Below are 17845 nucleotides of genomic sequence, written 5' to 3' on the forward strand. Positions count from 1 at the left end.
AAGAGATAAATAGTGGAAAAAGATCAATGGAATCACTTTCAAAGTATATATTTCAGAACATATTGTAATGATGCTGTAAGATGATTTATTTTTACTTTTCATTTAATAGGGTTCTATAGAAGATCAGTTGTTTACTAAAGATGTTAAGGAGTTGTACTGCGCCTTTAAAAGGAGTTACTAGGTTGTTTTCTGGCTGGCCCCTCCTCCGGAGGTTCTCGGGGTTTTTTTTTTGTTTTTGTTTTGTGTTCTGGCAAGATGGTTGAATAAACGTCTGGACCGCTAAGCTATTCCCGCTCATTGTCCTGCTTTTTCTCCACCCACGACCTCTCAGTTTCTGGTAACACAGATTTATCTAACATTACAGTGTTACACTCTTTCATACCCTATTAAATGAAAAGTAAAAATAAATCATCTTACAATGCCAACACTGCAGCTGTAGTAGTCCCGTCAAACAGGGTTTATTAGAAATAAGAATAAGAGCTGCTAGTATTATGGCTGCAGCCCCTAACAAGCTGTTTCACTCCGTGACAGCGTAACTGGCAACCGAACACCGCCCTGCTGCTCCCACCCCCACCGTCATGACAGACCAATCACGAGTGAGTGGAAGTCAGCTGAGTCAGAGGAAGTAAATAACGCTACATGTAACAATAAGGAACACATTGTAACTTATAACACATAACCATGTGGAACCCAGCAGAACTAAAACAGAATCGTTTCAATATTATTACCCAATGAAAGAAAGTTGAGAATTGAGAGCGATGTGCGGCATGTTAATTAAGCTACTGTATCGCTGCTGTGCGTAAATGCTAGAGTTGCTATTTTTTTTTTCATAACACACTAGAGAAACTCACATCTCAGTGGGAACAGTGTTGTTCTCCTTTTTTTGCCAGTGCATCAAAATCTGGAGTTAGTTTTGTTGTGGCAATTCTCAGAACAGAAATAAGGTGTTGGTCAGTTAACCAGGATCTGTGATGAGCTTTGTTGATGTTTATGACGCTGAAAATCTGTTCACACATGAAGGATAAAAGTCTTTCAGTTTAAGAGATCTGAACTTCTCTTTTGAGACGGTGTCAGACTGAAGACAGTCTGAAGACAATCTGACACCTTGCTGTGCAAGCAAGGCAAAGCATTAGCTTTAGCCTTTTACCTTAAAGGAGTTATTAGCTATTTCCCTTACTTATTACCCATATTTAGTATACTGAATGGAGTAAGCCAGGCTTGTGACTCTCCACATGCTATTGATGACGTTGCAGCTTTCTTTAGCATGGAAGTTAATGTTTAGCATCAGAACGCTGGTCCAAACGTCGGGCACACTTTGGCAGGGCCCCGGTTAAATTTCTTCAGGAATTTTAGTTCTATTCTATTCTATTCTATAGATAATAACGGAATGTCAAGTGTCTGATTTTTATATCTCCCTGCAAGTCAAAACACAGGGCAGCAAACACTCCTGTACTCAGGGGCGTCTTAGTCACATGATGCACTGCGCTGGCTAACGAGCTAACGCGTTAGCTTGGCTTGTCAAAGCCGTAGTCAGAAATCACGTACAGGACTGAATTTTTTAACCTGTTGAACAGACAACCCGTCACAGAGGCGAGAACCTCTCGGAAGGTAAAGCGTTAGTTGTTTTATGTTTTTTTCTGAGTTTGTTAGTGGGGGTTTGGGACTGAAATTAGCACAGGTTGCTAAGTTCAACTTGTTTTTGTCGTTATGTTATGTTCATGATGTTGGCCTTGCTGTGTGGGTTGACCATTAAGCTAATCTCCCATAAACAACCACATTCCTGTTATTCTGAGTGTTTTAGGTAAATTGTCAAAATCTTGACAAGGTTTGACGTAAAGCAGCAATAATCCTCTTAATGCTAGCTTCACAAAACAAGTTGTGTGTCAAGAGTCCATAACTAACTTAGCTAATGTTAGCAGCGAATGTTTGATAAGAGAAATAAAACAAGCTCCAGCTCTGTCAGCATAAAACTCCAGACATACGAGTTATCTGGTCATAGTCAGTTGACATAAAATTATACAGCACTACTTCAGTTTGACAAAAGCCAACTGTGTTATGAAGCATTTCTCTTGTGCTCATTATGGTCGTTTCAGTTCTGTTATGAACGTGGTTGGGGTTAAAAAGAAAGTGCCTGAATGTTAGTGTACTACCCACATATTCAGACATGTGAAAGTTTGGAGTTTCTTGTTGTGAAAAAAAAAAAAACTAAAGAGGAAACAGCGTTTCAGAGAGTCGATAACTTGGGTGGCAGGTATTACAATGTTTTTTCTCTGAAATTAAAGTGGTTAAATAATAAATGAGACGTTATGAAGAGGTGCAAATGCAGAACTCTTTGACCATTAAGACACCATAGCCATTGTTCAACTGATCTTTTATGTCTTACTTTGTAATGTCTAATGAAAATTCCCAAATATAAGCCAACTTTTAAATTAAATTATACTGGATCTTGTAAAATATATCACAGTGTTGTGTTGTATGAACAGGGAAGCACCTCTGTAGTATTTTAAGTAATTTGTTCAGATCTGATCATGTCTGCAAGTTATAGTTGTGTCAGAAGTTTAGAAGTAAATGTTATCCCTGAGACAGATTCAGGGGGCGAATCATAGTTGTGGTTTTAGAATATGTAGAGAAATGCATCCTGACCATAGAGGTGGTGCTTCAGATATTTGTGCCTTTTAAGTTAGATATTTTTTGTTTCCAGTTTTATTGTTTGCAGTAATTTGAGAGAAAGAATGATGTCAAAGGATGATGATTTTCACAAGTATATACATGAGGGTAAATGGCGTTTGAATATTAATATTAGACTATTTTAAAAGAAGGGAGTTTTTACAATTGGAATTTTTGTGTTTGTCATCAAATATTTTTGACAAACCATGTATTTTGAAAAAATGCTTCTAAACAGACACTGTAAGACTGTCGGCTGACTACAAACAATGTTTAAAAGTTGTGACAGTTGCTTTAAATAATGGTATTATGTCATGCCAGTACATTGTGCCCTAACTTGCTCAAATATAAATGACTTAAATAGTTTTTTGACTCAGTAAGAGAAATTACAACTAGGTTTCAAACCTACCAATTACTATTATTCGAAATGTTGCTTTTCTTATTTCGATATGTCCTTTTTCTCGATAACCATCCAGATAATGTCTGATTCACCTGTTCGTTAATGCACCATGACTTCCATCTTTTTATCATGTCCAGCACTATGGTGACCGAACATAATTGCCAATAGGTCAAAAGAAGTAAAAACATCAGGGTGGATCTGCAAACAGTAAATGAATCACTTCTTCTTCTACTAGGGCGTGTATGAGAACCCCAATTTTGTGTGGCGCCCGTGATTCCTGAATATCAGCGGCGCCTTCATTTCCCACCAGATTGTTGCTGAACATGGGAATCCCATTTTGCTTTTCGAGTGAGAGTTGGTATGCTTTGAGGAAGCCACATTTCCCTCCAAGTTTTGCTGACTGTTCCTGTATATCAGTGCCCTGTGTATTTTCTCTAGGGCTATTTATGAAAAGTTTGCTGACAGGAACTTTTCAGAAGACAAATTTTACAAATGACTTTGAGAGTCATTAGGTTAAAATCAAAATCTTTATTATCTAAACTCTACATTTTTTTCTCAAGCAAAGTATTGAGGTCATTTGGATAAAAGAAGTGGAATATGCTTTTTGTTGCTGACCCATTTTAAGATTAAAGTAATTATAAACAGGGGGAATTAAAATGGGAATTAAGATGAAATAGTAAAAAGTGAAGTCAAAATAATACTGTGGCAAGGACTTAAGAATAACATTTATTAAAAAAAAAAAAAATCAGCTTGCAAACATCCTGTGGACACGTACTCTCAAAACACACCAAACCTGCTCTGAAAGAACACAGCAGTGTCAACATACCACCATTTGTGACTTCACAAAAAATTTGAAATTCTTTTCTCACCATTTCAAATTTATTCTTGAAATGAAATTTAAATCATATTCCCTGGATTTCATTTTTATCCTGTATCTGATAAGAAAAATAAGATCCACCAAAAGAAGATAAAATGTTTTCCCATTTCTGGTGATCCTAATACTCTGTTTCATTTGGATTTTGGTTTTGAAAATGAATACAATCAGTCACCTAAATTGTGACAGTAACAACTTTGATATTTAGCTGTAATAACTGGTGGAACTGTTTATTGTAGGGCAGGTTTCCAGAAGTCTGGAAAGATAAGAACTTTTGGATTTCAAAGTAGATGCTATTCCACAATTTTAGTTTGATTTGCGATCAGTAATTAATGTTTAAATTGGCTAAATCAGACTTTCTTTATGTAAATGAATGTAGGGTGCAATGAGGTTGGCCAGGAAGACATTGTTGATATTTGTTGGTGATTTTATTTCCAGCCATCTGTGGCAACATGGAACATGGGCAAAGGTGAGTGACCGATAAGATGTTGGGGACATTGGACTTTACCAGTCAGATCAGGGTGTGGATAACAGGAGACATTATGCGATGCAGAGATGGTTTACTACAGCTGAAAGTAAAATTCAGTCAATAAACCATATCTCTAATTATTACACTGGCTGCCTTTTGAACGGATAAGACCTCACGTTATCTACTTTCCATTGAATAAAATCAAAGTTTATAATATGATTTTACATGTTGCTCGCTTTCTTTTATTAAGAAAAAGTTAATATTTGGGGAAAAAGGTTAAGACAACTGGTAAAGTCTATGTAAATACAATGAGCTGCTTCAGGAGAAAATGACCAAAGCACCTCAGTGCATTTTAATATTCAAGAGTCAATGACCTACAGTAACCCCTGGTGTTCCCTTTTTCACCCTTTCTCCTCCCTCCCATTCTGTTTTCCCTCCCGTCTCCCATAGGGCATTGTAGAAAGCCACTTCTTTCCTACTCGCTCTCCTCCAGATATCAAGTCATTAAAACCTCGGCACAATAAGTCAGTGGGCTTTGGGCGTCCCATAAGACCCACCAGGGAAAGCCGGTCCTCCATCAGCGCAGAGGAATCGACAGACTCAAGCTGTGGACTGGCATGGGCGAGATGGATAGGCAGTAATTGGGACATCCACTTCAGAGGTAAGGTCAGTCTCACCTGGTCATGCTCACTGTTGCAAATATATTTGAGCCTATTGATGCTCTTTAGCAGAGTTGTATTTTTTAGGTTGTTTTGGGTGTTTTGTTTCGTGAAAAAGTTTTTCTGTTTCAAGTTTAAAAGAGAAAATCTGCTTACAGTGTACCAACACAACAAGAAGCAAACATTTGGTCAGCATTTGTAAATGCCAGTATTATAAAGTTCATATCTTCTTCCTTATAATAACAAGCATGTTTATTTGTTATATAATGAAAGCTTTTCTTTTTTGGTCTGTGGAGGCTGGAGAAATGAATTACTCCCATCGTCAGCTCTGCAGCCTTTCCATTGATTCAGTTTTATTCATCACTTCTCTTCTAATTTGGTCCAAACTTCTACCATGTGAGACAAAAATACCAGGTCAAAAGTAAAAAAAACAACAAAAATAATAATTAAAAAAACATGTTTTGTTTTTTTACCTGTTCAATAAATCAAGCATGTAATAATTCAACAAAACATTAGATTTTTTTTTTTACTTTGCTGCAGGAAAGATTATTGTTGAAGCACATCTTAAAGATTTTTGCACATTTGATTTATTAAAAGAAACGCGTTCAGTTTCCAAATTCTTTTGAGCTCAAATATAAAAAAATATTAGAAGAAGATTTAGTATGTTACTAGCAATAAAAACAAGATTTGGATTTCACTCTTTTTTTTATAGCACCTCTACATTCTGCCTGGTTTCATAAATCATTTAAAAACTAATTTCTTTGCTTCAAAGTCTTCATTTGAATGAAAGTCACTGGATAGATGTAATTTATTTTTATTGTGAAATTAAAGAGAATGAGAAAGCCTTAGTGTTTCACTCGACAGATTTAGATTTCAAATAAAAAGTCTCTAAATTTGTATCATTCTTGAATTTATGATTGTGGATGCACACAATCTGTCCGTGTGCTGTAAATGATCTCTGGACTACACTTTGCTCTTTAATTGGGAATGCACAGTTTTTTAACAGAATATGGTCGATTGAGCTTTAGATTAAAGTCTGATAATGAAGTTTCTTTTAGATCTTACCCACTGATTCAGAAATACATTCTGCAGCTTTTTGAATATACATAGATACATTGATGTTTGTTAATTATTCCATCAAACAAAAATGTATGAAGTTCTTAGTTTTGGATTAGATTTAATGAACTGAGGGAAACGCTATTGATATTTTTTAGTATTTGACCTGCTGATAAGCAAAAAAATTAAGGGAACACTCAAATAACACATCCTAGATCTGAATGAATGAAATAAATATGAAAATAATTTCCACCTGTTGTCTATCCATTTGCACAACAGCAGGTGATATGGATTGTCAACCAATCTTGCTTTCTAAGTGGACAGTTTGATTTCACAGAAGTTTGATTTACTTGGAGTTATATTGTGTTGTTTGAGTGTTCCTATATATATATATATATATATATATATATATATATATATATATATATATATATATATATATATATATATATATATATATATATATATATATATATATATACATATACACACACACGCACACACACCCCCACACACACACACACACACACACACACACACACACACACACACACCACACACACACACACAAACACAGGGCTTAACCATACTGCATTCCATCAATAGTGGAAGCCGTTTGATCAAGCCACAGAAATGAAAGTCAATAACAATCAACTACCTCTTTTGTTGTTGCACTTTTATTTAACAATCAATTAAATCCAACACAGGTTTTCAAGACTTCACCTTTAGTTAGGCAGGCATATTAAACAGGTTTTAAGATAGCCATACATAAATTTATCTTGTGTAGCATTTCTTCACCTATCAAAATTAACAATGTAATGCATTATGTTTCAGGTTTTTCTGTTCTGTAGGCTGGTTAAGAATAGCTTCAGTTTATGCTGGTGTATGTGCTGAATCAGTTTCCTCAAATATACCCTCTACCCCCAGCAGCACATGACAGACTTTCATTTCTGCTTTTGCATCCAATTGTTTTTTCTTTTTACACACTTTTGTATTAGGAGTGTCTAACTACAATTAGATTCTTCTGGCATTTCAAGACTTTCTAAGAACTACAAATTGCTGCTCAAGATGCCCAGTCATCTCATTCTTTGGACCGCATCCCTTTTTTGAGTGAGAATACAATTTTTGTTTATTTGCATCTACCTGCAAATAAATAGTTTTTTTTTCCCTTTTTTTGTTGAAAATATAGTGGAACATCTCAAAAAATTCGATAGAAAAAGTTCCAAGATTTTTTTGGCAATCCTACAATGGAATAGAATATAACATGCTTTATTTATCCACAAAAGAAAATTGCTTATTTATTGACAAGCTTCTCTAAACAAAGTGTTGAATATTAGCAAACACAAGCATAAAAATATGATATGACATTTATAAAAATATGTATATATAGGTGTTGGATAAATTCATGACATATTTCAAGCCTTTTTTTCTTTTAATTTTGATAATGCTAACAGAGAATACAAACCTGTTGTTGGTGCACCTTTTAATGCCACACGTTTTCCTTCCACTAAACTTTCTTTGCACACACTTGGATAAAGCATCCTGTAAACACGTAACTTTTTCAACGGTGACCTTTTGTGGCTTTCCCTCCTTATGCAGGATGCCAGTGACTGTCCAGTCAGCAGTCTTCTCCATGATTGTGCAGCCTACTGACCCAGACTGAGGCTCAGGAAACTCTTACAGATGTTTTGCTTAATTAGCTGACTAGGGTCAGTCATGACACCATTATTTTCTAACATTCAACTTTTTCAAATATTCAAAATCTCTGAAATATTTAATTTTGAGTTTTTATTATTTGTAAAAATGGAGAAACACAAGAAATAAAGGCTTAAAATATTTCACTCTGAAAACGAACTCCATTTAATGAGATTCACATTCTAAATTTACAAAAAAAAAACATTTAAGTAGATTGCAGCATATGTATCTGTTAGCCCCCTCCACTCTGTTACCTGAAATGAAATTAATTGTGTCCACCTACCTCAAGGAGTCATCAAATGAGTTCAGTAATTCTAAATTTGGTCCTCACCATTTTAGGGAAACATTGCCATTGCTGAAAATTGTGGTGGCTCTGCTAATATATGTGAGAGATTTGCAGGGCAACTAGACATTTTACCTCCTACAAAATAATTATTCGAAGCAGTCCCTTAAAATTGCAAACTGTTACAATTGTGATTTGATAGATTTTGGGCAATTTATTAAGCCATTTACCGAATCTAACACTCATGGTTTTGGGATGCAGGAGGAAGCCAGAGTAGCTTTTTGTTTTAAAATATTATTTGTAATTTTTCTTTTGGAAAATATAACATGTTACTAAGCTTTTGGTCCTGTCAAACTTGTCAAAGAGATTTTGGTCTTAATGGGTCCTTATTTGAGTACCAGTAATTAAATGAAAATAAAAGCTTTATACATTGTGGCTTTTGAACAAAATCTTTTTTAATAACCACCTTTCTCCTCTGAAAGGTGGTTATTTCAAGTGGTGGTTATTCTTCTGCAAGGCAAACTCTGCTTTTTTTTACTCACACTGGTTATTTTTACTCCACAGGTACACGTTGATTTCGTAATGACAAGCTGCTGTGCAGAAGATGTCCACGCTGTCTGTGACTGATATCCCAGATGTTGGTCATGGTAAGAGGAAAAGATTATTTCTTAAATCTGAGAGATTAGGCAGGATTTTTTTCTTCTTAAATATGACAATGTCACTCTTCCAGTTAAAATAAATGCATTTATTCTCCCACATTAAAAAACAAGATTAATTCTGCAAGATAAAAGTCATAGAATGCATAAGCTTCCAAGTTTCCTCAGAAGGAGTGGCCTTTTTTCAATTGTAATAACCATAAATGTACCAGTGACTCTGTTAATTTCCTATCAGATTGTTTACATTTCTTCGTTCTCTAAGAATTGTTTGTTTTGGACACCTGTTAAAACAGATAAGATAAGAGGACGCGAACAATGAATCTTTGAGTCCAGCGAGTTTGTTTCTCTTTTATCAGTTGAGAGTAAGGTGTTTGACGGGGCCTCTGAGCTGCAGCTGGACTGCTTGGCTGAGGAGAGTGGTGGAAACACCACAATGAAGCCCGACGGCCTGCTGTCACTGACCGACCTCTCCCAGCCAGATGACTTCCCAGTCGCCTCCCACAATGGTCCGTCGCTTGCCGACATGAGCAGCACTCTGCCGGTGGAACCAAGTGACATCAAACTGGATCCATGTGCAGGTGACGCGTCTGGTAGCATAGGTAAGCAGAGCAATAAAAGTGTCCTTGTTTTTGTTTTGAGTTTGCTTTTAATAAACAAATTAAATGTAGGACCTTGCAGTCAGCTGTTTCTAAGGAACAATTGCGAAAAGTGATCATGTTGTTTTCAGATCATCTTAAAGTAATCTAATGGTAAGGACATAATAGTGCAAAAAATGAAAGATTAATAAGCTTTAAGTTCTAACAACCAGTTAACACTGGAACTAAATATTTAAATGTCTAAAATAAATAAACAAAACAACTGAAACTACAAATAAAATTAATCATGAAGTCTATGTAAAAAAACAAAAAAACAACTTCAAAGAAAGGGCTAGCTGAAACCAATGCACCAGGCTAAAACTTTTTGCCACCCAGTTTTTGGTAGAAAAAGAGAAAATCAATAAATCATTCAAATGAAAATGATTGAGTTTGTTTTAATTTATCTTACGATTAATTGATTTATTGCTTTTTGTGCACGTGTATTGTTTTTGTATGACAAGTCAAGTGGAGTCCAGATTAGTTATTGCAGTGTTTATAATGCACCTGGAGTAATGTCCAATTCTGCCTCAATTAGTTGATTTTTTTTTTCTTTGCTTTCAAACCTCATAATCATAATCAAGTCTCTTAATTTTGCAAAATGGTTCTGGAACATTAGGCTTGCTTATTATGATCCGTCTTCTGCTGCTTGGTGTCCAGACTTCTCTGTGGATTGTTATTCACACATGCTCTACACAGCAGGAGGAGTCTCTGCAGGACATTCAGCAGGCCGGCCTGAGTTGAGCACGAAGGAGGCAAGACATGATGGTTGAACTATGTTGTAGCGACTTCTCTGTTTTTGTTTTTAGCAATACGTGGGTGGTGGCACAGATTACCTTGTTGTAACTTCAATGTTCTTGGGAAAAGAAGGATTGTCTTAAGATATATACATTATAAAGGAGATGGAAGTAAATAGAAAGTAGTATTTTTTTTTCTTTGTTTGATAAGAGTTTCACAAGGCAGAACTGAAGCGCCTTTTAAATTATCACAACTGCCCTGCTTTTCTTCTTGGGGAATTCCAGTCCACTAATTTTAGATCATGTCAGCGATACAAAAGTACCAATAGATTCAGTATTTAATTAGACATACTGACTTAAAGGTTCTAAACATTTCTTCACTGGCAGAATTCATCATTAAATCAATTTGGTGCTTTCCTAGATCTCTTTATATTTTTTGCTGGAAAGATCTAAGACTTGCAGAGTTATTATACAGACCTGAAACATTTAGAAAAGTATGTATTGTATAGAAAAGTATAAATTAGCATTTACCTTTTTCATGGATGAATACATATGGGACAAAACTCTCAAAATGCTTTAGAAATCAGTGGATTTTAAATCTACTTTTAAATGACACACTTCATATTTGACTTGCTACATCACAACTTAATTTTTAAATGTTGTTCATTAAACTGACTGGAAGGCCGGTCATTTAACAACATATCAAATATGGACTGTTTTATAACGGGGCCTGTGGTTCCCAATTTAAGCCTGTTTAAAATACAAAACAAAGCCTAAAAACTTTTAACCGAGAGATGTTTCCTTATTTCACAAAACGGACCCTTAGCTTTTATAGTTCAGCTCACACTTTTATATACAAGTTCTTATATATAGGTTTTAAAATAGAGTTTTTAGTGCAAAATCCAAAAAGCAGTGAAATATGTTCATAATACACTTTAAAGATATAAAGACACGTTTGCTAATGAAGCAGTCAAAACTATATTTTTGGTACTCCAATTAAATTTTTTCGAAAATTTGAAACAGGAAAAGTATAAAATCTTTAAATTTCTTTTCAAATATGGAAACACTGAGAAAATCTTTAATATTGGCATGTCAACACACACATAAAAAAAAGATTCAGTAAACACATTGGATGTGTTGTGCAAGACCACTTTTTAACAAGAACAGTTAATTCTGTTCACACAGGTTAGAACTGAATTGGCTCTAACCAATTCAGTTCCAAGTACACCACCCAAACATTAAATCCACATGTTCATATTTATTCCTTAATTTTTTGATGAAACAAGGTTCTCAATTATGTGTACACACAATGAAGCTCCTTTTATTTACATGGTTCCTTGTGCAAAAGGAAAATTGAGTTTGAAATCTTGAAGATAACTTTCTAATTGGTAACTTGTGTCATACTTCAAAAGCAAAGTAAAATGTGACATAGTACAGTAAGTTGTGGTTTTACTCAGCAGCTTGTCTCTTCCAACCCCTCTCTATGGTTTCAGTCCCAGCTGAAACTCAGCATAGCAAGTCTAGGAGGTCAGGGAATGAACTTTTTGTTTATGTTAAGTTTAAAGCAAAGGAAGTAGAAGCAGTTTGATTATGACTCCTCGCAAAGATTGCTGTGTGTGCTTAAACTGAACCTCACGTGCATTTAGGTGAACGTGTGTGCAGTGGTTGTCTGTCTCTTGCCTTTTGAGAGGAAATATCTCGACTCAAACACTGTGATTATATAATCTTACTTTAGATCTGAGCGCATTGATTACAGAACACAGAGCTGCACCCATATAAAGTTATGATGCAAAAATGTTACTGCTGCAAGTGAAGATATTTGCAGCATTGCGTGTTATATAGACTTGTTGCATAATCTGTCAACTTCCCGATTACATCTGGATGATCACTGCAGCAGATGCTTTAGAAGATCTTTATGCCCTAACCAAAGAGTTTGGTTAGGCCCTGACATTTCTGGCATTTTTTACTCCAATATCGATCCATTCACTGCAACCGAAAGACATCATCCACCATATTCAGTGCGCATATACTGCTCATAATATTTTCTCCCTGGTGCTGCTCCTCTGCACCAAATCCTTCAACTTTCCATCTATAAGAATGTGTTTCTGGAACAAACTTACTCCCCCAAACAAATCTAGAAAAAAATCTGCAAACTTATCTACAAAAATCTGTGATCACGTGGCATTCCTCAACTGTCATACATTAAAGCTTAAGTTTTAATCTTTGTGAAAATATTTAATTTTCTACAAGCCTCCCTTTAGAAATCAAATGTTTCTTGGGATTCTTGTGTAGATGGGCAGCCGGTGAAGAGAAAAAAGGGTCCTGCTCCGAAGATGCTGGGCAATGAGGTGTGCAGCGTCTGCGGCGACAAGGCCTCTGGTTTCCACTACAATGTATTGAGCTGTGAGGGCTGCAAGGGATTCTTCCGCCGCAGTGTCATCAAAAGCGCCCAGTACTCCTGCAAGAACAACGGCCGCTGCGAAATGGACATGTACATGCGCCGCAAGTGCCAGCAGTGCCGCCTGCGCAAATGTCGGGAGGCGGGCATGCTGGAGCAGTGTGAGTGTCTCCACCGAAATTAATTCGAGATTTTTATATCTACTGTAAATAAAATTACGTCTTTAACTCTGAGATTGAGCTTTTGTGCAAACCAGCATCCTCTGTGACCCACAGGCGTGCTTTCTGAGGAACAAATCCGATTAAAAAAGCTGAAGAAGCAGCAGGAGGAGGAAACTGCACGCACGTCCACAGTGGTCACACCGACCCCTCTGCAGGAAGCAGCCACCCTCGACCCACAGCAGCAGGAGATGATCGAGAAGCTGGTGGCCATGCAGAAACAATGCAACAAGAGATCTTTCCTTGACCGACCAAAAGTTACGGTAATTGGACGACATGTAGCCCAACAAACGGTCTTCAAATGCTGTTGTTGTTTGTTTGGCATCGGTCTCACCAGACTGCTTGTGAATATTTTCAGCCTTGGCCCCAGAGTCAAGACTTACAAAACCGAGAAGTGCGACAGCAGCGGTTCGCCCACTTTACAGAGCTTGCCATAATGTCCGTTCAGGAGATTGTGGATTTTGCAAAGCAGCTTCCTGGCTTCCTGGAGTTGACAAGAGAAGACCAGATTGCTCTACTAAAAACCTCCACCATTGAGGTTTGTTTTGAGTTACCATCATTCAAAGCTGCTTTGACTCAACGATGTTAAAATAATTCAAGCACATTTTTCAAGATTCAACATCTTTTTGCCTATTTTTTTGTAAATTCATGTTGGAAGTAGTTGAGTTTGCAGCAAAAACTTTGACTTTGCAGCATCAGTGTGTCACTCAGGTGTTTGACCTCCACAGATTATGCTGTTAGAGACGTCCCGGAGATACAATCCAGCCATTGAAAGCATTACTTTTCTGAAGGATTTCAGCTATAATAAGGATGATTTTGCCAAAGCAGGTACTCTTATCATTTAGTCAGTGAAAGAAATCATATGATGTACTGTTTTTCTTAGAAATCTTGAAGCATCTTCCTATTAAATCCAGTTTTTTTTCTCTGTATTTACCTATCTCCTTCTTTTCTCTCTCGTTCCTTTTCCCCAGGGCTTCAGTTTGAGTTCATTAACCCCATATTCGAGTTTTCAAAAGGAATGAACGACCTGCACCTCGATGAGGCTGAATACGCTCTGCTCATTGCTATTAACATCTTTTCTGCAGGTCAGAATGAATAAACTGCAGTACTTGCTGTTCATCATCATTATAAAGTGCACAGAGTGAGCCAAATGCTTATAAACACTCTCAAGGATGAAATGGTTCATTGAAGCTTGCAGACTGTGCATTTATAGGAACATTTATCATATCTTAACAAAATTAAAAATTCTCCGGTGAGAGATTTGAGTTGCCTGTGTATTCTTTGCTTTAATTTGTGTAGATCGGCCAAATGTGCAGGATCACGATCTGGTTGAGAGGCTACAGCAGCCCTATGTGGATGCTCTGCGCTCTTACATCATGATAAAGAGACCAAATGTAAGTTCCCACCACATTATGTAATCTCTGCTCTTGTGACCGAGAATGTCACCGCAACAGGCACATTAGGTCATAACTGAGGTCATATTATATGGTGAAGGGTTGAATTTAGGAGCAGTTGTCTGCTTTAAAAGGTTATGTGGACTTTAGATTAAATTTAAAATAAATTGTTACTTTAGGTATAATCAAAAAGGGCTTCAATTTGATTTGTTTAGAAAAATGTTCCCCTAAATATGGAGGGTTTATCAATATCATCTCACAATAATTTCTCTACATTTAAGAAAGTGAGAGCCTTAAGTAAAAAAAAAAAAGATAAAAAAAAATTGAAGTATCTGAGATGTTAATTATGCTTAATTGTGTAGTTGTTGTTGAATTTGTTTAAAATAAAAAAGAAAAGAAAGAAACCAAGCAGCCGAAAGTTGCTCAAAAGTGTGTCTCATACAGAACACCAAACTCTGGAATCAGTGCATTGCACATTCACCGCCCATGAAGAAACTGTAAATTCATAAGGTTTGATTTTGCTACAAAGTTGTTGAGTGGCCACTTCTAACTACAATCCTAGTGCAGAAAACTAGAAGTCTTGTCGCATTCAGATAGGTGTTTTCATTTTTGGCCCAGTTGTGACCAGCATTGTTATTTTGATATGAATGTGCCTGATTTCTGCCAGTGGAATATTTACATAAGTGGGCTGTGTAAAAACTAACAGCAGTGAATGGAAGCAATTGAAAGTCTCAATTTTCTGCACACAATCAGTTCCTGTTTTGCTTGTGAAGGTTTAACTGCGGTACAAAAATGTAGCTGTCCAATTATTATTCCGAGGACAATGTATGTCCCTACCCCCACACGTAGGTTGTTTCACAGCATATCTTTTTACTCAAAATGTTTCTTATAATGCGACACATATACTTGATAGAAGTTAAAATCCAAACTGAAAACAATCTCTTTTCTCCTTTATAAGACTCAGGTAGATCTTATAAAATGTGATTAATACAAAAATGCTTTGTTTGTATTAAACATTATCAGTCCTGGTTCATGTCTTTAAAAGACCTCCTTTCCTAACTATGTGCTATTAATTGATAGTTTTTCAATGTTTTCTTCAGGATCACCTGATGTTCCCCCGTATGCTGATGAAACTAGTGAGCCTCCGCACATTGAGCAGTGTCCACTCGGAGCAGGTTTTTGCTCTCCGCCTCCAGGACAAAAAGCTTCCCCCGCTGCTGTCTGAAATCTGGGATGTCAATGAGTGACTGCGGTCCAGGTGTCTCATTCTGTGGCTTATGGACCCTGAGAGGGACATGGCTTCTGTGAAAAGACAGCCAACTCTTCTCTTCTGCTGCGGTCAGGGACTGGATATTGCCTTGAGATTTTTTGTTTTACCCTGAAGGGAGTAGAGTGCTCTAACCCTGTGCTCCCTAAAAGACTGTTAAGCAGCGTTGTGTGAAGTGGAGGAAACATTTCTTTTTTTTCTTCATTGTAGATGCTCTAATGATTGTGGTTAAGTTTCGGCGTTAACACTTTTCTTTGATTCAGTCTTTGCTGAAAGTTAAAGTCGGTCACTTTCGTGATTCTGTACTTTTCTTCTACTAATTAAAATCGGAAAGCACTGAGCAGGTCTTGGCTGTTACTGTCTTAAAAATTACAATGTCTCATTAAGAGGAAAAGATTATTTCTGTAGCTGTGCAGAGGCAGAGATGCTTTTCTGCCTGCATTTTGTCCTTATTCATGTATGGTAACAACTAGTTTGCATTTCCTTCAGAGTAAATTCAAAGGTCTTATGGTTGCACTCATTGCTCAGGAAAAGTAATGTGAAGCAGACCTCTGAGAAGTAGAGGGTTCTTTAATTTTAAGTAAGTGATTTGTTTTTTCATGAAAGAAATACCTTTTTTCATCAGAAATACCATAAAAAATTGTTTTATTAAATTTCAGTTAAAATTTTGCAACTGCTTTTATTTAACAACACACTGAAAAAGAAAATGCAGTTATAAAACTAATTTATAATTACATTAAAATGTCTATTACATAAGCATTCTTGAACTTGATACCTGTATCTATATTGAGAACCTTCAATAAAAAGGCACCAAAATTCAGCAAAGAGCAAAGACATTAGAATGTAAGTTGCATTGGACTTTATCATTACTGGGCTCTGGTTTCGTTGGCTGTTCTCCATGAATTGCCTGTCAGTGTGAAGTTGAAATCTTGGATAATCAAAAACATAAGTGTGAAATTTGTGGAGTTTATTTTTCAGCGTCCTCTTTAGACAACATAAATGTGAATGATTGAATATTGTGGGTTAATTAGCTCTGGGCTATTTCCCATCTTCAGATGTTTATAGTTGCGTTGCTAATTTAAAAGCCACTTGAAGAAAATCCCAAACCCACCATCTGTGAACTGATTTATATGGCATGCAAACAAAGCTAGACTGGGTGAGGACAAGCATAAATGTAAAAACAAAGAGTCTGTTTGCCCTGGTATTTTTCTGACCACATGTTGCTTCAGACATTTTGCTTTTTTCCTCAAAATATAACTGTTATTTTTGTGATTTTTACAACATTTTAACTCTTTGAAAATTATATTTTCAGAAAGAGATCTATTGTTGAGAGTGCACACAATATTCTTTTGGTTTGAACATTTTGCTTTTGTGTTCCTTTGCAACAGAATTTGTGAGATTGTTTCTCAACGTTTGAGTTTGATACAGACAGCCAAACACTAATTTCTGTGTAAGGGATCCTGGGTGCCCCAATCAAATATCCAACCCACTGACAGGAGAAAAAGATGAAATTGAAACTATCATGGCTGAGTGTGCTGTAGTGTAATCAACTCAAAACAATTATTGTGTGTGAGTACATGTTAATGCTCTAGCTATCAAAGTTAATTTTACTGTATATACTGCAATTTTAACATTTGATCTAATTCCTGTCTTCAAAGGGTGACTGTAAACATTGATATATAGAAATGCAAAACTATTTTAATACTTGTAACTTCTAAAGACAACCTGTTTTGTATGTACAGTATAAATTAAAGCTCTGCTGTAGTGTTAATGTGTTGGGATTCTTTATTTCTCAAGCTTCACATTTATGAAGTTTAAAGTATAAAATATTTGCAGCGCTTCATCGTTTTAACAGTTTGAAGCAAAACTAGCAATGAGGTGCTTCTGATGTTGCAGTACTATTAGCCTTATGCCAGCAAAGTACTGAAGGGTTCCTGCTGCAGAACTGCAACAGGTTCTGATTGAAGGGTAGGGACACTCCCAATAGGCTTCTCAGCTACTTTCACAATCCTTACCAGATTGCAGCTGGAGTAAGATGCTGTGATGCATCTTACTCACTACATTCTGCAGAATGTAGTGAGGATGCAAGGAGACAGTGGAACCTGTTTTTGTTTCCCAGGAAAGCAGCTGGTCCTGTTTCACAATCAACAGGAAATCAGGAAGGGGGCAAACATTTTCAGACCTCTGTCAGTGTAAGGGCTATAAATGAAAGTATTCCTGAGTATTTGCATTTCTAAACCTACGCTGTGTGTCTGAGTTCCCTTTGGGGCCCACCACCAGCAGGGGGCTCTAAGCAGTCGCAAATATTGCTTGTAGGTTGGCCTGTACCTGTTATGACCTATTAGTATAATGTCAACACAAGGCATTTTTGCTGCATTTTTTTTTCTACGACTAAGCACTTGTGATGTTTAACTTTTGGTAATTTACACATTCTTGATCTATG

General features: G+C 36.4%; 1 protein-coding gene across 2 annotated transcripts; it reads left to right on the plus strand.

Annotated features, from left to right (window-relative positions):
- The first annotated feature begins 1466 nt into the window (after positions 1-1466).
- Positions 1467-17173, plus strand: nr1h3 (nuclear receptor subfamily 1, group H, member 3). Of its 2 annotated transcripts, none has more exons than XM_055036849.1 (11): positions 1467-1608; positions 4858-5073; positions 8665-8747; positions 9113-9355; positions 12418-12684; positions 12799-13004; positions 13100-13279; positions 13470-13569; positions 13713-13826; positions 14041-14135; positions 15236-17173. In XM_055036849.1, exons 3-11 carry the CDS (start codon positions 8705-8707, stop codon positions 15380-15382), a joined length of 1395 nt encoding a protein of 464 aa, XP_054892824.1. In that variant the 5' UTR covers positions 1467-1608; positions 4858-5073; positions 8665-8704; the 3' UTR covers positions 15383-17173. The 2 variants fall into 2 exon arrangements, with proteins under 2 accessions (XP_054892824.1, XP_054892823.1); XM_055036848.1 differs by having other exon boundaries at positions 4858-5068.
- The last annotated feature ends 672 nt before the right edge of the window (positions 17174-17845 follow it).

Source organism: Poeciliopsis prolifica, unplaced genomic scaffold (assembly GCF_027474105.1).
Source record: "Poeciliopsis prolifica strain line A6 unplaced genomic scaffold, Auburn_PproV2 SCAFFOLD011, whole genome shotgun sequence".
NCBI classification, from domain to species: domain Eukaryota; kingdom Metazoa; phylum Chordata; class Actinopteri; order Cyprinodontiformes; family Poeciliidae; genus Poeciliopsis; species Poeciliopsis prolifica.

Excerpts from the sequence above, each read along its gene's own strand:
- nr1h3 (XM_055036849.1), top strand. The coding sequence starts at position 8,705 with ATGTCCACGCTGTCTGTGACTGATATCCCAGATGTTGGTCATG. Across the intron at positions 9,356-12,417 it reads TGACGCGTCTGGTAGCATAG|ATGGGCAGCCGGTGAAGAGA; the intron begins GTAAGCAGAGCA and ends ATTCTTGTGTAG. Across the intron at positions 13,570-13,712 it reads GGATGATTTTGCCAAAGCAG|GGCTTCAGTTTGAGTTCATT; the intron begins GTACTCTTATCA and ends CCTTTTCCCCAG.